Below are 27825 nucleotides of genomic sequence, written 5' to 3'. Positions count from 1 at the left end.
TCTGACTACTGATCAGCTGCTGCTTCTCATTTGTTTCACCCTGCAGTGGTTTAGTGAGAGGAAACTATCAAGAAACAGGTGAAAGGACCATAATCACCTGAAGGCTATAATGTTAAAATTAATGTTTCAATTATAAACAGAGCTTCTGAATTAGATATGTGTGGATTTTTTTTTTTTTTTTTTGCATTTGGGAGGCTGGACAGGATGAATAAAGTTTCTGTATGAGCTGTAATGTTTCCCCCAGTGTTAGACAGAGATATGTCCACGTGGAAAACACTGCAGATAACAAAATGAAGTGGGAGGCCGGATAATAAGATGATTTGAGCAAATGACTTTGCTTGAGTCATCATCGCAGCTGATAACCTCTTTTTCTAGTGGCTCTAACGGCAGTTCAGCAATGCTTTAACTCGCAGCAGGATGAAGGAAATGTAAAACATTAGCATGCTGCCCAGGCATTACATAAACTGTCCTACGTCTAATGGAGCATTTCTGGTTGAGTGACGACACTTCCAGCTTTGATTGCTGCTATTTAACCTGCTATAAAATGAAAATTAATCAAACTAAAGGAGTGGACCCAAAGTATTCAGTTGGAAGAGGATCAGGAAGTGGGGATGGCATTTTATGGGGTTTTATGGCTTAAAGTTCGACTTTCCTTTAGGGCACTGAAAGATGTTTGTTTCCCTGAGTTGCTTTTTGTTGTCCTCATTTATGGGCACCAAAAAATATTGTTCCCTCGTCTGAAAAAAATGCAAAAATTCATCAAAAAAATCCCCCAAATTTATAAAAATTAGCAAAATCTTCAGGAACAAAATTCCAAAAATTCCTGAAAAGTTTCCCTTAAAAGTTAAAAAAAAATCCCCAAAGTTGTCAAGAAATAAAAAAAATAAATAAATAATTGTAAATATTGTAAATATTTTCAAAAAATGAATAAAAATCTTCCCCAAAAAATCTGAAAAATATCTTAAGCAATTACATATATATCAGTAAAACTTCTGATATTTTCTTTAAGAACATTTTTAACATTTCTTTTTTTCCACAAAAAAAGTTCTAAGATTTCCCAAAAAATGTTGAAAATGTGTACGTCTGAAGTTTCACTTTCACAGTTTCATTTTCTATGCTGGATAAGAGTCTTTTTCAGCCACTTTTTCTTGCAGTCGACTTCAAGTTTGGATGAATTTGAACTTTTTTGGCTCACGTAGCAGGTTTAATTCCGTGTGGATTTGGAGCTTTGCTTTGGATGAGGGTCCAGACGGTTTCATTTTCTCCACTGACTGTGTGACATCTACATCCACAACTTGGCTGCTGCTTCCTCAAATCCTCCTCTATCTGTGCCACTGGCTGCCAGACACACCGAAAGTCGACTATTTCCACCTTCATTCCCAACAACTGACACACAGTTCTCATCAAATGCTGCACCTTTCTTCTCCAAACACATTTTCGTGACTTCATCTGTCCTCAGCAGCTGTTTGCAGAATTCTCGGCTCATCCAGATGCTGTTTTTCATGTGTCAGATGATGACTTTTGTGAAGAGGCTCCAGGTGATGTTTTCTTCTGATGACTCTGTGCAGCAGATGTTAAGTCAAGGTTTTGCTTTTCCTTTCTGTGCAGTTTTCTTTGAACGTTTTTCATTTTGTTTTGACTTCCACAGCTTCCCTTGAATGACATTTTTTACTGACATTTAAGACAGAGGAAACTGCGAGCTGGAACCATTTTGATATCTCATTAAACTCTAATGCAGGGGTGTCCAACATGCGGTCCGCAGGCCAAAAGTGGTCCTCCAGAGGGTCCAGTCCGGCCCTCAAAGTGTAAAAATTCCAGAGAAGACATTAACTGCAGATTGTAAATTAGTAAAACTATAAATTTAAAATCATTTCTAGACCATGACAAGTTGTTTGGATCATAAAGTAAAATATTAGATTGTTCATTGTTCTTTTGTCATTTTGTGTCTCATTTTTGTAATATTTTGTCTCGTTTTTTGTCTGACTTTTGTCATTAGTCTCGTTTGTCGTTTTGTTTCTCGTTTTTGTCGTTTTTTGTTTCCTTTTTGTCTCCCTTGTGTTTTTTGTCTTATTTTTAATCATTCTGTCTTTTTTTGTCTCGATTGTGTCAGTTGTCCATTTTTTTGGCACTTCGTACCTAATTGTGTAATATTTAGTCTTGTTTTTGTTGTTTTTTGTCTTTTTTATCAGATTTTTTTCATTTGTCTCATGTTTTTGTCATTTTGTTTCTTGATTTTGTAGTTCTATTTCCTTTTTGTCTCGCTTGTGTTTTTTGTCTTATTTTTCAGCATTTTGTTTTGCTTCTTTGTTGTTTTGCGTCGTTTTTGTTGTTTTGTGTCTTGTCTCGTGTGTGTTGTTTGTCTTGTTTTTGTTGTTTTTCAGGTTGTTCATGATGTTTTGTAAAAAGATAATTCCTTAATTGTGAACATTTTCAGAACATACATAACTCAACTAAGATGAGATTGACACCCCTGATCTAACGAGTTAATTAGGGCCTAATGAGATGATGAAGTTCAGAGTGTTTTACATGTGGCACAATTACAGTTTAATTTATTTTCTATCTGTTGTTTAAAACACATAACTTAAGTGTGAACTATAGTGCAAAATTTTAAAAAGGTTTTACTAATTCAACACTGTTCAGTTTTATTTTGAGATTTTGCACGGAAAGAAGATTCAAAGAGGGAAAAAAGTGAACAGAAGAGATTTATGCCTCGTATCTTCAAACCTCTGGGATCTACAATGTGTTTGTGAAGCTTTCTTTTTATTGCCTTGCATAAATAGAGGTTCACACACCTTTTAACAAAATATTCCACAGAACTGGTGGCACGTCTGTCAGCCCAATATCCTCACATACTAATGCCATAAATTATTGGTTCTGTTTCAGTCCCAGTAACGCTTGGTTCACATATCCCATAAAACTCCATACAGCGCCCTGAAGTACATTTTCTTCTTAACCAAATCTCACTTGGAAAGGGCTTGAAAAATGGGCCATTTTGTTAATACATTTTCAAACAGAATGCTTCTTTCCGAGGAGTCAGAAATGTCAGCGGGTGATGAGCGTAATACAGAAATGTGTTCAATAAAAGATCAAGGTAAAAAAAAAAGAAAGCGTCTGACTGTCTTTCCAATTTTCTAAAATGTGGTAAAAGAAGAGAAAATCAGCACATAATGAAATAATAAAAAGAGCTCAGTACTCAGAGGATGACGTGTGATAAAAAGCCACACATTCAGTAACACCGTCACATTAAGAACTAAAGCTGACCTGAAGTCTGATGTGTTCTTTGGTGTCTACGAGACATTTGGTGACTGAGGTATAGTGCAAAGTGTCGCAGCATGCTCGTATTATTTCTCTGTTCTTTGCAGACTTTGTGGGAAACTTGGATTGTTTGTCAATCACACCACAAAGCAGAGGGGAAACCCGCAGATTGATGGCCTGCACAGCTACCATTACCTGATGTACATTCTGTGGTTTTGGCTTAGCGCTGGACGCCAACGGCAAAAATCGATTCCAGCTACACAGAGGCAAGAATGCCAACACAAACACACACAGACGAGCACACTACGTATCAGGAGAACAGTCCGGTGAAGCAGGAGTGTGAAGGAGGAGATCCATCCGTCAGGCAGCAGATTCCAGTGCAGGGCTGGTTGTTACAGATCTGCTGCCAACCTGAATAATGCTTCCCTCTTACAGTTTCCATGTCCACTGCACTTCAGGAGTGCACATAATCATTCACAGAGACAAAATAAATAGTACAAAACATTTAAAATGCACCTAAATGCTGCCTTATCATACGTAAGGCAAAGAAATTTAGTTTTTAGGGCTTGATTAAAGATGCTAACGAGCATTTTCAAGTATAAATTGGTGGTATAATGGCACTTGGAGGTAACTTGGCTGGTTCTGCAAGATACTCTTCTGAAGGCTAAACACTAAAAAGAGGTTTGGTTTCTCCATATTCTGGCACTAAACGTCTGCCTTGACATCTCTATCAGCAGATTTTTTTTAAAGGGTTTCTAGTCCTCATACTTACTAAAATAGATTTTTTACAAAAAAGCTCTGGCTTGTACGCTAGTCATCCTAACAGGTCAGCCCAGTTTGACCCGTGAGTCTTGGTTGTAAAGCAACACCTGCAGCAGGATGGACACATCGATCATGATCTGGACGGAGCCGCAGACCCAGAACTGAGCCGGACTTTCATTCATCACAAAGTAGGTGGTCTTGAAGACGTCACCGGCCGTCCACAGCAGCACCATCTTCACACTGCAGCCACGGAGACACAAAGAGACACAAGTTAGAGGAAGAGGCTCATCTGCATTCTGCTAGAGGACGCTAACGCAGCTGGAGTCAGTAGCCGATTAGCTTAGCTTAGCTTAGCTTAGCATGAAGCTAAACTGGAAACAAGGGGAAGAGGCTAGCCAGATTTTTTGAATTCTCCATACCAGCAGCTGTAAACCTCACAAATGAACAGGATATATATCATTTGTTTAATCTGTTAAGCTAAAACTACTAAAAGAACTCAATGGCCCATTCATCTGTGCACACACCCAGGCAGACGGGTCACTGAAACCTTCATAACGAACACAGAGAAACCAGTGGATGTTTCTGAAAGGCTGGCTGTAAACGTTCACATGTACAGTGGATGGACACAGCACAGGATTTCTGGAGAACTTAGTACTTTCCACTGTTTTCCATTTGTACATGTGCAAATGAAAGCATATCCAAAGCATGGTAGCAAAGTCTTCAATTTCAACACATTTAATGATTAACTATATAGGTGAGGATGACAGAGAATCTCCGGCCACAAAAACAAGCTGTTTGTTCTTGTAAGACTTTTCAATGCATCTGCGTCTGGCAGATCACAAAAGGACTCTATCAGTCTGCCTGCTGATTAAACCACCGTACACACACTGCAAAAAGTCTGAATCTTACCAAGTCTATTTGTCCTATTTTTAGTCAAAATGTCTCATCCCACTTGATTTAAGATAAATTCACTTAACAAGTGACATTTCAGCAGATGGAGGGACTTGTTTTAAGACAATGCATCTTAAATATCTTGTTAAGTCAAACAATCTTAAAATTATCTTGTTTTGAGTTGAATTTTACAAGAAAACTCAAAATAAGTTTAACCCTTGTGTCGTCCTGCGGGTCAAAATTGACCCGGTTTAGAGTTTGAAAATGTGGAAAAAAAATATATATTTTCACAGTGAAACTTCTGATGTCCACATTTTCAATATTTTTGGGAAGTTTTTGAACATTTTTTGGTGGAAAAAAGGAAATGTTAAAAATGTTTCTTAAGAACATTCTCAAAAAAATCAACCAAAATCCACTGAAATTCGCTGGATTTTGGTTGATTTTTTTGTGAATGTTCTTAAATATTAGAAGTTTTACTGATATATATGGAATCACTTTAGATATTTTTAGGATTTTTTTTGGAAGATTTTTACTCATTTTTTGAAAATATTTACAAGAATTTCCTTGCCAAATTTGGGGGATTTTTATTTTTTTAAATAAAACTTCTAAGGGAATTTTTAAAGGAATTATTGGAATTTTCTTCCTGAAGGTTTTGCAAATTTTCAGAAATTTGGGGAATTTTTTTGCTGATTTGTTGGATTTTTTTCAAACAAGGAAACTATATTTTTTGTTGCCTGTAAATGAAGACAACAGGAGAGTTAAAACATCTCAGATTAGGAGGTTACATGAAAGCAAAAATCTATTTTTAAGTGAAAAGCTGCTATATTTTTTTTTTAGCATGTCCGGCTTATTTTAAGACACCTAAGCTTGACAATCCTGGTAAAATAGAGCTTAAAATAAGTTCTCCCAGCTAAGTTTGAGATCTCAAGATTCTAAATATCATATCTTATTTCAAGGAATCTTACCAAGCCATTTTGTTGATTTTTCTGTCTATATATATATATATATTTTCCATCTTACTTTACTTCGTTTTATTTTACCTTCACTTCTACCCTAATATTCCGTGTTGTCTTGTTGTTTACCCCTTTGTTGACTATCCAGCTGCTGTAACAACAGAATTTCTCTCTGGGGATTAATAAAGTAAGTCTAAGTTTTCATCTGCGTTTGTTTTCCTGGTGCATGTGAAGTCTTTGTGTCCAAGCAGTCACAAATTCTGGCTGCAAATGGGCGTCTGCAGAGGCTCCCTACAGACCTTGGTGGACTCAGGGAGATGATGAAATTCATGTGTACATCATTTATTGAGAGGCTGTGAGGCAAGCAGAGGAACAAGAAGTTTCTAGTCCTAGTAAAGAGATGGCCCATAAAGTTTTAGACTCAAACATGTCATTTTTTACATATATTTTGTACAGATTAAGCGAGGAAGACGAATTGTACGAGTGAACTTTGGAGGTGCTAGGTACCACAGTCAGCTGCTAAAGGGAAGCAAACACTTTCCAAGTTCTTCCAAAACCCAAAGCAAAGGAAACACACTAAAAATAAAGTTGTAACAGTCTACCAGATATGACTTCTTCCCTCATTTGAAAGTATTTAACAGATTATTTTTGGTTTGTTTTTGACCAAGTAGCTGCTGTCCAATAAACAGCAGGGGAGGCTGAGAAAAATCCATCAACAGACCGATCAGACCAATATAGAGAAAGATGCACACAAAGACGATCTGAGAGACACGGGGCCTAAAAAGAGACTTTACAGAGGACACTAGGCCTGAGAAAAAGGCTTTATAGAAGACACTAGACCTGAGAAAAAGGCTTCACAGAGGACACTAGACCTGAGAAAAAGGCTTTACAGAGGACACTAGACCTGAGAAAAAGGCTTTACAGAGTACACTAGACCTGAGAAAAAGGCTTTATAGAGGACACTAGACCTGAGAAAAAGGCTTTATAGAGGACACTAGACCTGAGAAAAAGGCTTTATAGAGGACACTAGGCCTGAGAAAAAGGCTTTATAGAAGACACTAGACCTGAGAAAAAGGCTTCACAGAGGACACTAGACCTGAGAAAAAGGCTTTACAGAGGACACTAGACCTGAGAAAAAGGCTTTACAGAGTACACTAGACCTGAGAAAAAGGCTTTATAGAGGACACTAGACCTGAGAAAAAGGCTTCACAGAGGACACTAGACCTGAGAAAAAGGCTTTACAGAGGACACTAGACCTGAGAAAAAGGCTTTACAGAGTACACTAGACCTGAGAAAAAGGCTTTATAGAGGACACTAGACCTGAGAAAAAGGCTTTATAGAGGACACTAGACCTGAGAAAAAGGCTTTATAGAGGACACTAGGCCTGAGAAAAAGGCTTTATAGAAGACACTAGACCTGAGAAAAAGGCTTTATAGAAGACACTAGACCTGAGAAAAAGGCTTCACAGAGGACACTAGACCTGAGAAAAAGGCTTTACAGAGGACACTAGACCTGAGAAAAAGGCTTTACAGAGGACACTAGACCTGAGAAAAAGGCTTCACAGAGGACACTAGACCTGAGAAAAAGGCTTTACAGAGGACACTAGACCTGAGAAAAAGGCTTCACAGAGGACACTAGACCTGAGAAAAAGGCTTTACAGAGGACACTAGGTCTGAGAAAAAGGCTTCACAGAGGACACTAGACCTGAGAAAAAGGCTTTACAGAGGACACTAGACCTGAGAAAAAGGCTTTATAGAGGACACTAGACCTGAGAAAAAGGCTTCACAGAGGACACTAGACCTGAGAAAAAGGCTTTACAGAGGACACTAGACCTGAGAAAAAGGCTTTACAGAGTACACTAGACCTGAGAAAAAGGCTTTATAGAAGACACTAGACCTGAGAAAAAGGCTTCACAGAGGACACTAGACCTGAGAAAAAGGCTTTACAGAGGACACTAGACCTGAGAAAAAGGCTTTACAGAGTACACTAGACCTGAGAAAAAGGCTTTATAGAGGACACTAGACCTGAGAAAAAGGCTTTATAGAGGACACTAGACCTGAGAAAAAGGCTTTATAGAGGACACTAGGCCTGAGAAAAAGGCTTTATAGAAGACACTAGACCTGAGAAAAAGGCTTTATAGAAGACACTAGACCTGAGAAAAAGGCTTCACAGAGGACACTAGACCTGAGAAAAAGGCTTTACAGAGGACACTAGACCTGAGAAAAAGGCTTTATAGAAGACACTAGACCTGAGAAAAAGGCTTCACAGAGGACACTAGACCTGAGAAAAAGGCTTTACAGAGGACACTAGACCTGAGAAAAAGGCTTTACAGAGGACACTAGACCTGAGAAAAAGGCTTTATAGAGGACACTAGACCTGAGAAAAAGGCTTCACAGAGGACACTAGACCTGAGAAAAAGGCTTTACAGAGGACACTAGACCTGAGAAAAAGGCTTTATAGAAGACACTAGACCTGAGAAAAAGGCTTCACAGAGGACACTAGACCTGAGAAAAAGGCTTTACAGAGGACACTAGACCTGAGAAAAAGGCTTTACAGAGGACACTAGACCTGAGAAAAAGGCTTTATAGAGGACACTAGGCCTGAGAAAAAGGCTTTATAGAAGACACTAGACCTGAGAAAAAGGCTTTACAGAGGACACTAGACCTGAGAAAAAGGCTTTACAGAGGACACTAGACCTGAGAAAAAGGCTTTATAGAGGACACTAGGTCTGATCCCAACTCTGTACCCCGAAGAACTTCTCTGAAACTTTACAAAAAGCATCAGACAGAGAAGAGAAAGGAATCTCTGGTATCATGTTCTCCTCCACTCATCATTTTCTATCCTGTTTAATCTATTTCTCTTTCCTGTGATTCTCTTTCATGCTCTCTTCCTTCTTTCTGCTGCCTTCTTGGCTCATTTGCTGTCATATTCTTTAACTCTTACCCTTCACGTTCTCACCTCACTCCTACGCCACCGACTCTCTTCTCCCCGCTCTATTCTTATTCCTGCTCTCTGGTCAGTGAAGTCCAATAGGCATGAATGTAACATGTTTTTTCGTGTTTTATTATTATTATGAGAGCTGACCGGGCTAAGGAACGGAGCAGAACCATCAGTCATCGGTGGGACATGCTGGATGGGTCAGACAAGGGTGAGGGAGAAGGGACAGAGACAGAGAGGCTGCAGAGGACAGCATTTATCTGGAAACCACCAGAGCGAGAGCGAACGAGGAGCAGAGCTCAGTGAGTTTCCTGTGGATGCTTGAGTGTGTGTTGGGGTAGAGGCAGCCTAATGACAGCAGTCCTGCACTATCCTTCAGCTCCCCTTGCAGAGTCACATCCAGCTCGCCCCTGGGCTCCCTTCAGGCCCCGACGAGGAGCTGAAACATTAGTGGCAAACAAGCCTGCCCTTCCACAGAAACAGCAGAGAAATGAGGGCAATATTACCTAAAATATCTACGAATGTACCAAATGCAGGCAATGCAAGCGGTACGGAAATGTGAGTAACAGCTGAAAACACTGGAGAGCTACAGGATGTGGAATGATCGGAGCTCAACCCACAGCTGTTAGGATGGATGGGATGTAATGCTGCACATCTGGACACTTACATACACAATCCTATCTGTACTAATACACCCAGAAGTTTACCTAACGACTAACTGTTGGGGATCAACCGACACTCGTGTCGTCCTGTGGGTCAAATTGACCCGTTTTAAAGTTTGAAATGTGGAGAAAAATACATTTTCACAGTGAAACTTCTGATGTCCACATTTTCAACATTTTGGGGAAATTTTTGAACATCTTTTGGTGGAAAAAACAGAAATGTTAAAAAAATGTTTCTTTAAGAACATTCATAAAAATGTAGATTTTTTTCTGAATGTTCTTAAAGAAAATATCAGAAGTTTTACTGATATATATGGAATCATTTTAGATATTTTTAGGATTTTTTGGAAAATTTTTACTCATTTTTCGAAAATATCTACAAGAATTTTCTTGCCAAATTTGGGGGATTTTTTAAAAATAAAACTTTTAAGGGAAACTTTTAAGGAATTGTTGGAATTTTCTTCCTGAAGGTTTTGCAAATTTTCAGAAATTTGTGGAATTTTTTTGCTCAATTTTTGGATTTTTTTCAGACAAGGAAACAATATTTTTTGGTGCGTAAATGAAAACAACAGGAGGGTTAGTAAACTTTAGTGAGGCTCAAAGGGAATCATTTAGATTTGTTGGGATTCTCTCTATAATTCAGTACTGTGAGGTCTTCACCTTAATCTGTGACAAACCTCAACTCTCTTCCCATAACTCACTGCATGTTATGAATTGCTAGTATATAAATGAAACTGAATTGAATTGAATGACGCTGATTAAACTGACTGACCCACGCTTACCCAGACACTAGAAGAATGCTGTTATATGACAAAAATTAGATTATCTGCTTTGAAAAAAGTAATATTATGCATTATAGTTTATACTTCCTTCCACAAAAAGTGACAAGAATTCAGATTTCAGTCTGACTTCAGAGCAAGTATGCAGCCTTTGAAAGCAAAAAATAAGATATTCTTAATTTTATAAATAAAGCTGAACTCATCAGCCATAAAAAACCTTCTTAATTAGTTCATTCAGATGGTTTGCTGCAACTTACTTGGTTTTTCTTGATAAGGAGGAGGCTTATATTAGCTCCAGATAGACATAAAAGACTCTTTTTGTGTTTCTTGCACAGCTGTTACACAGCGTCATTATTTTCTTGCGTAAGCACAAATGATGCAGTTTCTACAAAAATGCATTTTGTTTTGAAGTACTTCCAGCGTAAAACACTGGCAGCGTTTTCTCATCAGCTGTAGCTCTGCTTCCAACAGCGTTCAGATGCACATCCCTATGAAAACACGAGTTCAGCCGAGGGTGAATCTTTTCTTTATTACTGTCCTGTTTCTACACACGGTCCAGGAAATAGACGGGACATTTATAAAAACAGAGGAGTGAACACTGAGCTCAGATGACAAACTTGCTTTCAGTGTTAGAATCCATCAGTGCCTCCATTTTCTCTGGAGACTTAACCTATAAACAACCACAACTGGAAATTATAATCACAGGTATCTGGAACTGAAAAATATAGTATTTTACTTTATGATCAAAACAACAAAAGTCAGGCAAAAAAGACAAAAAAATACCCCACCAAAAACAAGACAAAATATTACAAAAAACAAGACACAAAACGACAAAACCGAGAAAAAAACAGACAAAATGAGACAAACGACACGAAGCAAAACAAAGAAGAGACAGAAAATTAGACATACATTACAAAGTGACAGAACAATGGACAAACAACATAAGCAAGACCAAAAAAACACAAAATGACCAAAAGGACGCACAAAATAACAAAAGCAAGAAAAAAATGACAAAAAAATGAGACAACACAAAACAAAACATTGATTTTTTTTGTTGTTTTGTTTCTTACTTTCGTCATTTTTTGTCTCATTTTTGTCATTATGTCCATTTTTTGTAGCTTTGTAACTTTTTTGTCTAATTTTTTTCCTTTTTTGTTTTGTTTTGTGTCATTTGTCTCACTTTTGTCGTTATGTGTCTCATTTCTGTAATATTTTGTCTTTTTTTGTTGTTTTTTTGTCTGATTTTAGTCATTTTGATCATAAAGTAAAATACTAGATTGTTCAGTTCCAGATAACTAAGACTAAATGTTTTGTATCTTTGTAGACACTCACACTAATGTGTAAATGACAAACGGAGGCATAATGTTTTGAAATTGCACTTATTTTTCTTGAGAAATTTCAGGTTGTTTATAATGTTTTGTAAAAAGATAATTCCTTAAATGTGAACATTTTCAGAATGTACTTTTTTTGCAAAAAAAAAAAACAAAGGAAGAATTTGGATTCGTGGTTATGTATATGTTTTTATGCTGTGGTTTTACTGGTCCGGCACACTGGAGATCAAATTGGGCTGAATGTGGAACCTGGACTAAGATGAGTTTAACACTCCTGGTCTATGGTTAGCTGTGCAAAAGGCTTTCTCACATTAATCCTCAGCTGGTTTTCTGTCTCATTTATCAGGTCCAGCAGAGAAAATATAATTGCATAGTGGTATTATTATCATTCATATTATAACTACTATAATGATTACTTATTTATTTTTATGTAAACTTACCTCTGCACAGGTTGTTTCTCTCCTGTAAACTACACCGTTATTATTTGTTTTTGTCATGGTTCACAGCAGCAGTGCGTGAAAGTCTTCATAAATAATGACAAAAGAGACGAGCAGAGCAAAGGCAGAGACAATAAAAGTGAAGATGACAGCTGATTGGGGCAGCAGAGGAAAGAAAAAAGTGCCACAGTGAAAGGAAATGATGAAGACAGAGATGAAACGAGAAATGTGAAGTTCAACGAAGGGTACTTTCTGAAGAAAAATGCCTTCAGTGGAACAGAAAAGCGAGCATTTTCCCTGAGAACCTCTGGCAGCTCAGAGAGAGAGACAGAGAAGTAAAAGCAGGACGATTTGAAATTCTTTTTATTTTTGGAGCAGTTCAATCAAACCCCAAAAGTCTAAATTGTTAGGGGAGCAGAAGACATCAGTGAGACTCCAAAATAACGCTCCTTGGTCAGCCTTTGGGAATTTTGGAAATAGCCTGAGGTTTAAATTCAAGGTGGAGGATCAGTTGGACCTTATAGGGAAGAAGCTTTTTATGAATTGTTATTTAAAATCTAACATTTGGACTCGTTCCAGCTTTGGATTGAAATCCTGCGTCTTCTTCAGGCGAGGCTGGTTCACTTTTGCACAAAAAGCCGCTGCAGTCGCATTTACAGGGTGTGAGTAAATATAATGATAATATAATAATAAATAAGGTCATTAGCTCGTACTAAGAGTTCAAAGAATCATCAGACAGATTTCTAACGGACCGCTGAATAACACACTGCTCAATAATTTAAGGGGTGAGGCTGGTGGAAGTTACTATAATCCTACCTGCCAACCTAGACAGAGTAAAATGTTAAAGCTTTCAATCAGGGGTGTCCAACATGAGGCCCGTGGGCCAAAAGCGGTCCTGCAGAGGGTCCAATCCGGCCCTCAAAGTGTAAAAATTCCAGAGAAGACATTAACTGCAGATTGTAAATTAGTAAAACTATAAATTTAAAATCATTTCTAGACCATGACAAGTTGTTTGGATCAGAAAGTACAATACTAGATTGCTTTGTTTTTTGTCGTTTTGTGTCTTGTTTTTGTAATATTTTGTCTTGTTTTTGTTGTTTTCTGTCTTTTTTGTCTGACTTTTGTCTCATATTTTTGTCATTTTGTTTCTCATTTTTGTTGTTTTGTGATTCCTTTTTGTCTCGCTTGTGTTGTCTATTTTTTTGCCATTTTGTTTCTCGCTTTTGTCATTTTTTGTCTCAGTTTTGTTGTTTGTCCATGTTTTTGGTGCTTTGTCTCCTTGTTGTTTTGTTTCATGTCTTGTCTCATTTTTTGTTTTTGTCGTTTTGTCTTATTTTTGTAATATTTTGTTGTTTTTGTCTCGTTTTTGTCATTTTGTGTCTCATTTTTTGTCATATCTTGTCTTGTTTTTGTTATTTTTTGTCTGACTTTTATCGTTTTTAAGTAAAATCCTCTATGGTTCAGTTCCAGATGACTAAATGTTGTGTTCCTTTGTAGACACTGTGATCTGGAAGTTGTAATGTGGAAATGATAAAGTGAGGAATAATATTGTTCAAAATCAATTCATTTTCTTAAGAAATTTCAGGTTGTTCATAATGTTTTGTAAAAAGATAATTCCTTACATATGAACATTTTCAGAATCTACTTTTTTTTTTGCACTAAAACAAAGGCAAAACGGGGCTGCACAGTGGTGTAGTGGTTAGCACTTTCACCTTGCAGCTAGAAGGTCCCTGGTTCACGTCCCGGCTTTCCCGGGATCTTTCTGCATGGAGTTTGCATGTTCTCCCTGTGCATGCGTGGGTTCTCTCCGGGTACTCCGGCTTCCTCCCACAGTCCAAAAATATGCTGAGGTTAATTGATCATTCTAAATTGCCCGTAGGTGTGAATGTGAGAGTGATTGTTTGTCTCTGTATGTAGCCCTGTGACAGACTGGTGACCTGTCTAGGGTGTCCCCTGCCTTCACCCGAGTCAGCTGGGATAGACTCCAGCCCCCCCATGACCCTAGTGAGGATTAAGAGGTGTATAGATAATGGATGGATGGACAAAGGCAAAACGTGGAGTTGTGGTTATTTAAAGGTTATTATGGCACACTTCAGATCAAATTGGGGTGGATGTGGCCCTGAGCTAAAATGAGTTTGACACCCCTGCTATAAACCTTATTTTGGGGCAAAGATTCCAAACTTCCTCTGTGTTTCTTTTTTTTTTTTAATATCAAATTTGACTGGTGAGTTTTCTGTCCCGGTGACCACTGAGGTTGCAGTTATCGCTCTCTCTCTCTCTCCGTTCATTCAGACAGCAGCTTGATCTCGTTAGCGTGGAATAGCTGCCTGGGGTGTTACCCAGATTACCTGCCTAGAACGACTCTGAATAGACCATTAAGAGACCCTGGTGGTTGAATTGTTGCATAAAAATCTCACCGCACTTCACCTGATTTATTTCTAAACAACGTCTTTTCTGTCCTCTGCAGCCGAGAAACCGCTGTTTGTTCTTCATCATCCTCTGGTTTTCTGGCTTTGCCTCACCTCACCTCCCTTTCTGCCGTCACCCAGCCAAACTCTCCACTCCCCCCTGTGGATAATTTCTTTGCTTGGGAGATGGCAGACATCATTAATAAGGACGAGTCATTAACAACGTAATTAAGGAGGGTGGGTCATCTGTACAAAAGGAGTCTCTGCAGCAGAGCATGGGAATGGACACAAAACACCAGACACACACACTTCCAGCCTGTTTGTCATGCTAGTCTCATGTTGTACCGTTAAAGGTGGGGCTCACTGATGAAAGACACACAGAACAAACAGTTGAACTTGGTCCTGAGTGGGGCTCTGAGCGTCCGAGGGGAGGAGGAGTGATTATGGTATTGATTGAATACCAACTGACTGACTGCCTCTGTCACACACACGCATCAGTGTGCATCACCAGAGCGTGTTAAACTGGACAAAAACACTTCGAAATGGAAGCAGAAAATCCACAAAATGAAGCTGAACATTCTTTAAGCACACACACACACACACACACACACACACACATAAACAAACAGACATTCAGCTCATCCTGGACAAGTCCCACATCGATTACTGCTGACCTGACACCTTCACCTGAGCTAAGAGGCCCAAGATGAGAGAGGGAAAGGGTGAAACCGTTAACTGGGTGCTCCAAGGAAGGACAGGGAATGCCGGGAGGATGGAGGTTAAAGCAAAATAATGACAGATGGATGAGGCGAGGGGGTGAGAAATGAAGCCACCCTGAAAGCTGCAGAGCGACAGGACACCAGGGGGGAGATGGAGGGAGAAAGTGAGAGGACGGGGGGAGTGTGATTGGCCTGTGTGATTGCGGTGCAGTAATTGTGGTTCGTATTGAACGAGTTGTGTCAGGGCAGTTATTAGCTCCTCTGAGCGGCTGGAGTCGAACAGAGCTGCAGGAAACATGGCTGAGTGACATTTAGAAAGACAGACACAGGGAGAGAGATGAAGGAAAAAATGAAAAGGACATGCCTGCGTTTTATGTAATTTACTGATTTCACGTCCCAAATATCTGTAAAGTCGCCCGGAGCATCTTTAAATGTCACTTTGTGAAACAGAATCTTATACGATACAGAGATTCACTTCTAAAGTCTTCTACAGCTGCTGGAATCAATTACACTTCTGCGAGACTTACAGTAAAATATGATGGAACAAAAAGACGGCATGCTGTACGACTTCACAAAACACAAATGACAGCATTTTTGGTGCAAAAGTCAGATATGCTGCACAGCAATCCTCCATCCAACCTTTTGATCTTTAACTGTCGCTTCAGTAAACGATTCGTAGGAGCTTTGGTTAAGAAAAAAACAACTAGCTTTTTTGAAGACATTTGACCTCTCATTCCAGAGCCTGACTGATGGGGAGTTTCACATGTAGTTACCCTCACCAATCATTATTGTTGTTGTTGGGATACCTGGTTTTATCATCTGTCACACCTTGAGGCATTTGCGTCCCCGTTGCTGAAAAGCCTCTTGGATGAGAGGCAAAACAGCTTCAAGAAACCAAAAGAGAAGTCTAGTTGCTTTTACTGAAGCTCCTAGGATCATCGGGACCTGGATGACTCAGAAACTACATAAACTCACTGGATATACATTAAACTGTATCCTGCAGAGATGTCCAACACTATTTTTCCTAACACCACACAACCACAGCAGCTAGTTAGATCTTCAAACTGGCAGACTGTTTTCTGTTGTTGACTAAACAACTGATCATTCCCTCCACAGAAATGCTAAACAAATACTATAATCAAAGCTACCATATCCAGTATGATTTGCTGTGGCCGTGTCTGTAGATCTTCAATGTTAGATTCTAACAGCCCAATCTGTATCACTGGTACGCCTTTCTAAAATACACCAAGCAGTTTTCATTAAATGTACTGATACAGCCACATAACACTTGTAACAGTAAAAAGGTTAAAAAGATCATATTATTGCCGTAGACTGATTTACTGCAGCAGCCACACTTCATTAGAAAAGGGATTCTGTTAGGTCTATTTATTGTCTTTTGACCTCCAGTGCCCTCATCTTCCTACTCCAGCTGCTCTGTTGATTAGTCTGTGTACTAATCTGTCTCTTTCTATCATCATTCCTCACACCTTCCACCACTTTGCTTCTCTTCAACCTCCTTCAATCTGCTTCTAAATCTTCATTCCTGTCTCTGCCTCTCCTCCCATCAGCTGCTGTCTTGTTATTTTTTTGTCCCAGCATTCTGTCTTTCACCTCAACCACTGCCCAAGGGACGGCTAGATGGACGGCTAGATGGACGGCTAGATGGATGGATGGATGGATAGATGGATGGATGGATGGATGCTGGGATAAAGAACTGAGGGCTGAAAGTTTCTTCCATCCACAGAGAGCGATTTCGTGACTGCAGTCCAAATGTGAAAGTGAAGTCAAAGTCAAACAGAAACAGTGTGAAATAAATCCTACAACACTATAGTCATTTAAATAAGCCTCTGTTTTTTCTGATGGGTGAGTCACACTGAATATACTAGTTTGTTGCACAAACATTTGTAAATCTTTCTGAAGTAACTGGGTTTGGAGCAGGTAGATTTGTCAGAATTTGCTGGAGAATTTGAAATGACTAAAAGCCCAAATGTTCCCTCACTCTCTCAGTGGACACACAGCTTATTTTCCACTGCTGCTGTGGAGATAAATAGGCAGACGCTCACAAATTAAACCCGGTGCAGGCTTTAAACTTTGAGTGGGAATCTCACTTTGTCTGTGAGACTTAAAGAGTCTCCAGAGGGGGTTGATAATACAGATACACAGCTCTATGAAGGGAGGCAAACTTAAGCAGCAGGAGTCGATGTTTAAAGCTTCCAGGAGCTTCAAAACCTCTTCATCTCTTTTCAGAGCAAACACACGTGTGCATTTGGGCAGTGTGTGCACACATGGTGATGTGATGTGTGTGAGAACACGTGTGCCTACACACACGGGTGTGCGTGGCGTGATTTAGCAGCAGGGCTGCAGATAGAGAGAGACGGGAATCAAAGGGCCCAGAGAGAGAGAAGCCGAGCTGCTCTTAGCCCACTAATTATGAATTATGCATGTTGATCGATCGCACACAGGCAAACACCGAAAAGTTCCCAACCTGCCAGAAAAAGATGGATTCTACTTCGCAAAATGAAGCGGAGGGGAGGAAGGAGAAGAAGGAACACTGCAGAGTTTGCCTCAGGATATTCTAGATGCTTCTGTGGAGTATGTAAACAGGACAGGACTGATGAGCTGGCCTGTTGGTGATTTAATGTACAGGATCTGCTGTAGCTCTAATCTTATGTAATCTAAAACAATGCTCTATTTGTCAGAGCTCTGCTGCTCAAACTAAAGGTCAGCTGTGACTATAGAAAGCTACAGAAAAGCATCTTATGCAAGGCTACAAAGAAATGCAACGCACTCATTTATGAGCCTCTTTAGTCACACAGGGCTGGGATGGGATTACTGTGTTGCTGCTGATCAACACAATGAAAAAACTATGCTTTTGTAGACAAAAACATAAAACAGATATATCTAATTACATATTTTCATTAACAGTCAACAAAGGGAGTTGATGGAACACTTGAAAATGAGATCTGTGCAAACATTTAAGCACTTTAGATTCCTATCTGTAACACAATATTAGGGATTCTACAGGATGAGAAAACCACAAACATCCAGTCAGTCCAAGACAACTATCCTCTAACACAGGGGTGTCCAACATGAGGCCCGCGGGCATAAAGCGGTCCTCCAGAGGGTCCAATCTGGCCCTCAAAGTGTAAAAATTCCAGAGAAGACATTAACTGCAGATTGTAAATTAATAAAACTATAAATTTAAAATCATTTCTAGAACATGACAAGCTGTTTTGATCAGAAAGCAAAATACTAGATTGCGCATTGTTCTTTTGTCATTTTGTGTCTCATTTTTGTAACATTTTGTCTTGTTTTTATGTCTTTTTTTGTCTGACTTTTGTCATTTGTCTCATATTTTTGTTGTTTTGTTTCTCATTTTTGTCGTCTTGTGTTTCCTTTTTGTCTCGCTTGTGTTTTTTGTCTCATTTTTGTCATTTTGTGTTTTGCTTTATTCATTGTTTTGTATATTTTTTGTTAAATTTTTTGTCATGTCTCATTTTTATAATATTTTGTCTTGTTTTTGTTGTTTTTTGTCTTTTTTTGTCTAACTTTTGACACTTGTCTCATGTTTTTGTCATTTTGTTTCTCGTTTTTGTGATTGTTTTGCCTCGTTTGTGTCATTTATGTAATTTTTTATCTCATTTTTGTCGTTTGTTCATTTTTATTGACCCTTTGTAACATTTTTGTCAAATGTTTTGTCTTTTTTGTTTTGTTTTGTGTCCCTTGTCTAATTTTTTTTGTCATTTTCTTTCTTGCTTTTGTCATTTTGTGTCTCATTTTTGTAATATTTTGTAAGATAATTCCTTAAATGTGAACGTTTTAGCACTTAAAGGGAAACATTTGGAGTTATGGTTATTTTTTATTGGTTATTATGCTGTGATTTCATTGGTCCGGGACACTGGAGATGAAATTGGGCTGAATTTGGAACCTGAACTAAGTTGAGTTTGACACCTGCACTAACAGATGGCGTGGCCCCCACAGAGCCCTGAACTCCACATCATCAGGTCAGTCTGTAATTACACAATGAGATGGAAGACAACCTGAATCTGTGACAAGTTCTCCAAGACCACCGGAAAAACCGACCTGTCGAGTACTGAGAAAAACTGAGGAGAGGAGAGCTGGTGGTATTTAAAAAGAAAAGGATTGATCACACCGACTAAAAAAAGACTGAATTTAGGTACGTTTCTGTTTGCTGCTCTTTGCATGAAGTTGAAGATGAACAAAACCTATTTACTAGAGCTAAACACTATGCAAAAAAAATAAAAAATCATATTGCAATTCTTGATTTTTGCTGAACAAGTCCTCTTACATCTGCAGAATATGGAGCTGCGCTGTTTCATTTATATCAGCATTTCATAACACATTTCACATGATTAGAAAGAAAATGACACCTCTTATGATTTGAACTTTGCCATGCTGCTGGTATGATAATATTTCAACTCGCTGTTCAGCTTTTCTATTCATTATAGGAACGGCTGGTGAGTGTCAAAGTAATGTCCATATGAATGCTCAAACTCACGGTTTCCCAACAAAACGCTGTGTTAGAATGAGATAATCTATGTCACCTGTCAGTGGTTTTAATGTTCTGGTTTATCAGTGTACAGATCACACAATGTGGAAGTCCAAAACTAACCCTGAGAAAATATTATAGAACATTAAGTACTGGAGTGTGCATTGGTGGGTTTAGATGAGGTGTGTCAAACTCATCTTAGTTCAGGTTCCATGTTCAGCCCAACCTGATCTCCAGTGGACCGGACCAGTAAAACCACAGCATAATAATCTAGAAATAAATAACCACAGCTCCATTTTTTCCCTTTGCTTTAAGGCAGAACAGTTCAAATTTAAGGAATTATCTAACAAAATATTACAAAAATGAGACACAAAATGATAAAAGCGAGAAACAAATGACAAAAAATGAGACAAACAACACAAAACAGATAAAAAATTTGGCAAAAATGGCACAAACGAGACAAAAAAGACAAAAACAAGAAACAAAACAACAAAAACATGAGACAAACATCAAAAGTCAGACAAAAACACCAAAAACAAGACAAAATATTACAAAAATGAGACACAAAATTACAAAAGAACAATGAACAATCTAGTATTTTACTTTCTGACCAAAACAACTTGTCATGGTCTAGACATTATTTTAAATTTATAGTTTTACTAATTTACAATCTGCAGTTAATGTCTTCTCTGGAATTTTTACACTTTGAGGGCCGGATTGGACCATCTGGAGGACCACTTTTGGCCCAGAGGCCTCATGTTGGACACCCCTGCTTTAGACAGTTTGCTTTTATGTCTTTTTCAGTTCAGTTTTCTGTTCTTTATCATCATAAATGTGACAAACTGCCGACACATAACGGACTACAGAACACTATTATATACCAGACCTGCCCCATTTGTGCTGCATATTCAGCCTCTTTTATGCCGTTCTCTTCAGATTCACCACTGACTGCTCGTTTCTTGCTTTCAGTTCAGGGTTGCGCTGTTTAAGAATTAATAGATGGTTCTGTTACCAGGTCCTCCCAGCAGCTTAATGGTGGTTTCACATTTCTATTTACCTTAAAGTCATTCCAGCCAGAACCTTCACCTTGACACTCTAAACCTCTGGGATGTAATACAGACCCTGCTCACCTGAGATGTACTCAGAATCTATGATAGCAGCGGCCACCCACCGACAGGACATTTGATAGAAAAATACAGAAGTCTTAGAAACTGATGATGCACATCGTTACTGAATGAGCCTGTGGCTGAAACCTCTGAAAAACACGAGAATTAATGATCCTTTCAACCGTTCTTTTGAACCCGTGCTGTAAAATATGGTGTTTTTGAGTCATATTATTAAATATTTGGAATAGCTTTTGACATGTTTTAATATATGAAGCCATTTATGGTGAATATGCAGCAGAAAGATTGAATTATTTAAGTACAACATGTCAACATCACTCAGTTTCCTCTATGAACTCTTCCACTTCCATCACTGACATTAGGTGCATGCTTTCTTCTCAAAGTCGTACGTAACCAGTGTTCATAAAGAGATTAGTCCTAAAGCAGGGGTGTCCAACATGAGGCCCGTGGGCCAATAGTAGTAAAACTATAAATTTAAAATAATTTCTAGACCATGACATGTTGTTTGGATCATAAAGTAAAATGCTAGATTGTTCATTGTTCTTTTGGCATTTTGTGTCTCATTTTTGTAATATTTTCTCGTTTTTGTTGTTTTTTTGTCTGATTTTTGTCATTTTGTGTTTTGCTTTATTCGTTTGTGTATTTTTTGTTGTTTTGCTTCCCGCTTTTGTCATTTTTTTGTCTCATTTGTGTCATTTGTCCATCTTTTTGTCGCTTTGTAACTTTTTTGTCAAAATATTTTGTCTCTGTTTTGCGTTGTTTTTCTCGTTTAGTTAGTTAGTTTAGTTAGTTTTATTAGTGATTTTGTTTCTCGCTTTTGTCATTTTGTGTCTCATTTTGTAATCTTTTGTCTTTTTTGTCTTTTGTCTGGTTTTTGTTGTTTTGATCATATATTGTTCAGTTTCAGATACCTGAGACTACTTTTGTATCTTTGTAGACACCCAAACTAATGTGTAAATGATAAACTGAAGCTTATATTTCTTAAGAAATTTCAGGTTGTTCATAATGTTTTGTAAAAAGTTAAGATTAAATGGGAACATTTATATGTTTTTATGCTGTGATTTTACTGGTCCGGTCCACTGGAGATCAGATTAGGCTGAATGTGGAACCTGAACTAAGATGAGTTTGACTCCCCTGGTCTAAAGAATGGAACTGTATTTGTGTGTACACTTTAGTCGCTGCAGCAGTCGCTGTGCCATCGCCAGCGTCTCCTCCACCGTCACCGGGTGACATTGTGAAGGTTGGCAGCTTTGGTGCAGAGCTAGGAGAGGAGAATGGGACAGCAGGCAAAACAGATAAAGTTTAATGAGAGGGAAGAGAAAAACAGGCAGCCTCAGGCAGCCGAGCAGAGCGCTGAGTAATCACTCACAAACACATTGTTTATAGAAGCAGATTTTACATTTCAGGTGCAGCACCCACCTGAGTAATGAGTGCTTTCACTCAACCACCAAACGCTGTCACATCTAAACCTGGCAATTCCAGAAAACCACTGTTTAATAAACAGTAAGAAACAGCTTTACTCTTCATTTTTCAAATATATAATCATAGAAATTACATGGGAATGTGTAAAAGAGTGAATTCAAGCCGCAGATTGGTTCACTCAATCCACAGCAAAGAAAGTCTGGCTGGTTTTGTGTCACTGATTTATTAGGAACCACGTCAGAGGAGTGAAGGTGGTGGGGATGTGGATCAGCACCTCCAAGTCCAAGGAGATGGTTCTCTGATGGAAACCGGTGGATTGCTCCCTCTGGGTTGGGGGGAGTTGCTTCCCCAAGCGAAGGAGTTCAAGTATCTCAGGATCTTGTTCACGAGTGATGGGAGAATGGAGCTAGAGATGGACAGGAGGATTGGTGGCGTCAGCAGTAATGTGGGTGTTGTACCGAACCGTCGTGGTGAAGAGAGAGCTGAGTCGTAAGAAGAAGCTCTCAGTTTATCATCCATCTACGTTCCAACCCTCACCTATGGTCATGAGCTCTGGGTAGTGACCCAAAGAAGGAGATCATGGATACAAGCGTCTGAAATGAGCTTCCTCCATAGGGTGTCTGGGCTCAGCCTTAGAGATAGGGGGAGAAGCTCAGACATCTGGAGGGAGCTCAGAGTAGAGCTGCTGATCCTCCACCTCTAAAGGAACCAGCTGAGGTGGTTTGGACATCTGATTCAGATCCTCCAGGGAGACTTTCTTTGGAGGTTTTCTGAACATGTCCGCCTGGGAGGAGACCCCGGGGTAGACCCAGAACCCTCTGGAGGGATTATATATCTCACCTGCCTGGAAATGCCTGGGGATCCCCCAGGAAGAGCTGGAAAGTGTCGCTGGGAGGAGGAACATCTGGAATGACCTGCTTCATCTGCTGTCTCCATGACCCAACACCGGATAAGAGGAAGAACATGGATGGATGGATGGATGGATGGATGGATGGATGGATGGATGGGTGGGTGGGTGGGTGGATGGATGGGTGGGTGGGTGGGTGGGTGGGTGGGTGGATGGATGGATGGATGGATGGATGGATGGATGGATCCTTATTCAAGCTCAAATAAGTGATCTTAGATAACAGGTCGGGTTTGTTTTCAATGAACTCCAGAGTACATTTTAATTGGTGGAAGTCCTCTGTCAAGGAACTCTTTAGCAAGCTTCAGGTGAACACTGATGTTGTTGGAGACACCTTTAGACTCACTAACAGAGCTGTCACCTCTCTCCAGTGGTTCTGTTAACCCTTCACTTCTCACTCTGAGGTTGTTTCTACCTCACTGAGCCATCTGTGCTGTGCCTTTGGAGTGAATCACCAGAGCACTTCTAAGAAGAAAAACCACAAAACCACACTGCCTCTAATTATAAATGCATTAATATCTAAATCTCTCATTTCTCGCTGAGATTTCTTCATAACTCTGTTCAAGTCAGCTATTTCTGGTTAGAGTTCACATTAGCAGAAGCTTCCATCATGATCCTGGCCTGCCTTTCCTTGTTTCTTAGTGTTGGCTTGTTTACTTCCTGTTTGTTGTCGATGCCTTTTCACCTACATAACCAATCACAGCTCTTTGATATTTAAACCTTTGTACGACACGTCAACCTTAATCAGAGTGTTCGGTTGGCCGATGCCAGTCTAAGTCAACTTGTTCATCATGTATCAAAACTCTTTCCTTCCTATGCCTCAGAATCTCAGTCTCTTCTTGCTATAAGTTCATCAGCTACACCATTTACCACGTCTTCCTGCCAGCCAAGCTCCTGGATGTCCTCCTCACCTGTCAGCTTACCATCTCCTACTTCGGTCAGCCTTTCTCCAGTCAGTCCTCCAACCTCCACCCAGACCCTCCCTGGGACGCTACACTCACCACGAAATGACCACTTTCCTTTCTACAAACCTTCACCTCTCACTGGTTAATAAACTCCTGGTGAACTTTTACCTGCTGAATCTTTCTTTTTCATCTCAAATTACCTCCAACATCAAAGATTGATTGTTTTACATTTCAAAGTGCTCTAACCTTCGTCTGATTGGACTACAGGTTTCTAACTTCTGACTCTAATAAGCTTTTGCTGAATAGTCCTGGGGGTTCATACTTTTTAAAGACTAGACTGTATGCATTTAATATGGACAAACATGCAATGAGATTGGATTCATTCATACTTCAAAGTAAAATTAAGATCTCATTTTTATATATATATATATATATATATATATATATATATATATATATATATATATATATATATATATATATATATATATATATATATATATGATTCATTAAACCTGCCATCGTATATTTCTTTATCTCATCAGTCACGATTTTCTGCACCTCATCCTGTCTTCTTTTCTTTCACTGCATCTTTCCATCACCACTCTGCCTCTTCCTCAAATTTCCCCGGAGTATTGCTTTGAGTGTAAATGTATGTGCACAAACATGCACACATGTCAGCAGAGTAATTGCACTGATTGTGATTGAACATGCCTGTCTGTGCCTCAGCTATCCCCCTCTCTGCTCTGCTTTTCATGCATCTGTCTGGAAGGAGATCATTTGGACGACCTGGAAAAGAGGAGTGGTCGGATCCATACAGCCAGCATCAGGCCTCAGTAATAGGGCTCAGGGGGATCTGACAGAACAACAACTAACTGTTTCACATGGGAGGAAGTGCTGACTCGGAGCCGCATCGTCAAACCAGTAGGTTCGAGCTTAAATGGGCAAATTGGAGAGTCCTTAATTAAACATGACGAAGGTCAGAACATCTAAAACAAGTGCTGATTAGGCTGGTTTTTCCAGCCAGCAGGGTCATCTGTGCAATTGGTCCACTGGGATTAATAGAGAAGTTAGAAAAATAGTCCAGCGGAAGCTATTTTCTACAAAAAAAGCTGTCTAGTATTGTGCAGCATGTATTTTGTATGGAATAGAGACAAACTTTTATGTCTTGTTGGTTTTTTGGTGGCAGAATTTAGGGAACTAATGACCTCAAAGACCTAATGTGGCATCTCTGCATGTTTAACCTCTTGTGTGAGATTCATTCTGAACAGAATAGACACTCACAGGAAGATATGAACCCAGATGTTGTGTTAGATGTGGTTTAAATCACAAGTACACTACTGCTTCACTTAAAAAAGACATATTTCTCGTCTTTAGTGACATCAGATAAAATAAGTGGAGGAAGCTAATTAAAAAAGTAAAACAAAACAAAACATGCAGTGACTTACGGAGGAAGTGGAGAGATACAATGAAGATGTGGGGAATATATACAGCAGATAACACCTCTGTCACCTGTCGCTTGGTCTGCTAATTCTATATTTCAGAAAGTCAACAAAGAAGAGCACTCTCAGACACAACACTGATGGAGGATTTATAAAATTTAGATGATGAGAAGAGGATATCTCCAAAAATCAAACTGTAGCCCAGATTTCTAAAGCGTCAGGTGTTTCCTAAAACTGATGGTATACTAGTGAATTTTACCTTCAAAAATGAAATAAGTAAAGCTAAAACAAGGGCTGGAGTGGATGAAGTGATTAAAAACATCTGAAGACTTCAATATCAAGCTCAGAAATAACTGTGGCAGTTTCTGTGTTTACATTTCCACTTCCATCACTGACAACCGAGCATTCAGTTAATGTGTTAAACTCTCCTATACTAAATATGATCATGTTTACATGCCAGCTACAGTTAACATGGTGAACATACTAGCTAAACATCTGCATGCTGATGCTGGGTCAGTGTTTAGTTCAAAGCTCTGAAGAATGTTAGTCCTGTTCAAGCAATGGCAAACATCCCCAAACACACTATGTGTGAGAATAAACTGAGATTCTTTCAGCTTCGGGAATGCTGGTTAAAGAAAACAAGCAATTTGTTGATGTCAGTTTGAGCTTCTTGAGATTGAGATGAACATTTAATGAAGCGAATAATTACTGGAGGAAAACAATCATCAGAATTATCAAAAATGAAATGAAAAGTGGAAGCATACTGACATACATAAATATGCGTGACTATTGTGCATTTGTGGGAGAAAGAATCTCGAATCTAGACATGGAAAACAAAGTCAACCCCAGGGAGAGTCGGTACTTCCAGCTGACGTCACTGCAACTTCCTAATTTTAGCCTTTCCTCTTCTCAACACAATCCCTCGGTGTGCACGCAAACTTATACTTCCTGAATGCCTACTGGCGATAAGCGATGGGAGTATTTCCTGGAGAAGAAAAGTATTTTTTTGTTGAAAAGATGAGTGACCAGCAGAGCTTGTACATACGTCTGAACAACCACACACACACAGCGACACACACACACACACACACACACACACACACACACACACACACACACACACACACACACACACACACACACTATGCATAGGTTTTGCACTGATAAGAGATGAGAGACACAATGAGAAAATAATGACCATAATTAGCATGAGGTTCTGTGCCATTAGGGGTGTAATTGATCTCACAGTCGTCTACCTGAGAGCCTAATCAGTATACACATTGACCTTTTACACACTCCAACATAATCTTAACAGAAAAAAAAGCATTTGTAATGCAAGCTAAGGGTTTTGTTTGCCTCCTTCCATCTCCCTCCTGATTCAGGATGACCTTGAATTTAAAGTGGGTGCAGTCTAATCCCTGGGAAACATGAGTGCAGCATCTATTATCAATAACAATTCTTGGGAGGGATTTGTTGAGTTATTTAATAGACTTTATGGGGGAGATAAGCTGTAATTTTAACATATTACCATCATCTTAATCTATCTAATTCTCCACTATTATAGCAGTTTAAACATTCGGTCTGAGAGGAAGGACTAAATGCAAAGTTAATCTTTCTTAATCTCAGTTAAATCGGTGTCACTGATATTTGATTTATTAATGTCAACAAAAAAACAAAGATAACTGTTGTGTAACTGTGGAAGGCTCATCCTCTGCATTAATCCACTCTTTGACGTGGTGTTTTCTCTTTCATGTCGACTCTAATGACTATAAATGACCTTATTAGCATATTTTATTCATGAGAATATAAATGACTCCACTTCCTTGAGCATTAAGGTTAATGAGTGGACTTTCCATGTGGTGTTAGTGAGAACTTTACGGCGGTTTGGGAGTGTGTCTTGGTATTTGTGAGCTTTCTGCAGAGCTGTGGCTGACCTCGCAGCGTGACGTACCTCATGCCTTTGGTGGAGCGGTTGTCGAAGTTCTGCAGCAGCTGCGGGAGTCCTAGCATGGCCTCGAACATGAGAGCCAGCGAGCCCAGAGTCTCCACGAACACAGCCGAGTCCAGCAGCAGCAGCGTCACCACTGCACACAGCACGGTGAAGCCGAAGCAGAAGAGCAGGTAGTCCTCGAACGCACTCCACTTCCAGAAGTACTGAAAGTTCAAGTCTAGAGGAAAGAAAACAGACAAAAACTCTAACTTTTAATCTGGGCTCGTCATCACTTTGTTTAGAGGCAAAAAATTAAGTGAACAGGAAACAGATGGAGGACAACGTGTGGGAGAATTTAAAGAACAGAAGAGCCTGACAAGACGATCAAACAGTCGGTCCCTCCAGGAATTCGCCATGTTGTGAATGCGCGAATTCAACCAATCTTCTTGAATTC

At 39.3% G+C, this 27825-nt stretch overlaps 1 protein-coding gene across 2 annotated transcripts in view; it reads right to left on the bottom strand.

The window, feature by feature from the left end:
- Window positions 1–2689: 2689 nt before the first annotated feature.
- si:dkey-246g23.2 (solute carrier family 66 member 2) overlaps window positions 2690–27825 on the bottom strand; it is a 68729-nt gene continuing 43593 nt past the window's right edge. The window contains exons 4-5 of one of the 2 annotated variants that reach the window (XM_055008375.1): window positions 27393–27609; window positions 2690–4257 (exon numbers count right to left, since the gene is read on the bottom strand). In XM_055008375.1, the coding sequence (XP_054864350.1) occupies window positions 4083–4257; window positions 27393–27609 (392 nt within the window). In that variant the 3' untranslated portion in view covers window positions 2690–4082. Of the gene's footprint in view, window positions 4258–25571; window positions 26427–27392; window positions 27610–27825 lie in introns of those variants that run through there. The other variant, XM_055008376.1, reaches the window with a different exon arrangement.

The sequence above is a fragment of the Amphiprion ocellaris genome, chromosome 3, assembly GCF_022539595.1.
Source record: "Amphiprion ocellaris isolate individual 3 ecotype Okinawa chromosome 3, ASM2253959v1, whole genome shotgun sequence".
Lineage (NCBI taxonomy): Eukaryota > Metazoa > Chordata > Actinopteri > Pomacentridae > Amphiprion > Amphiprion ocellaris.
The sequence above is the reverse complement of the archived record's forward strand: the minus strand, read 5'-3'. Positions and strand labels throughout refer to the sequence as shown.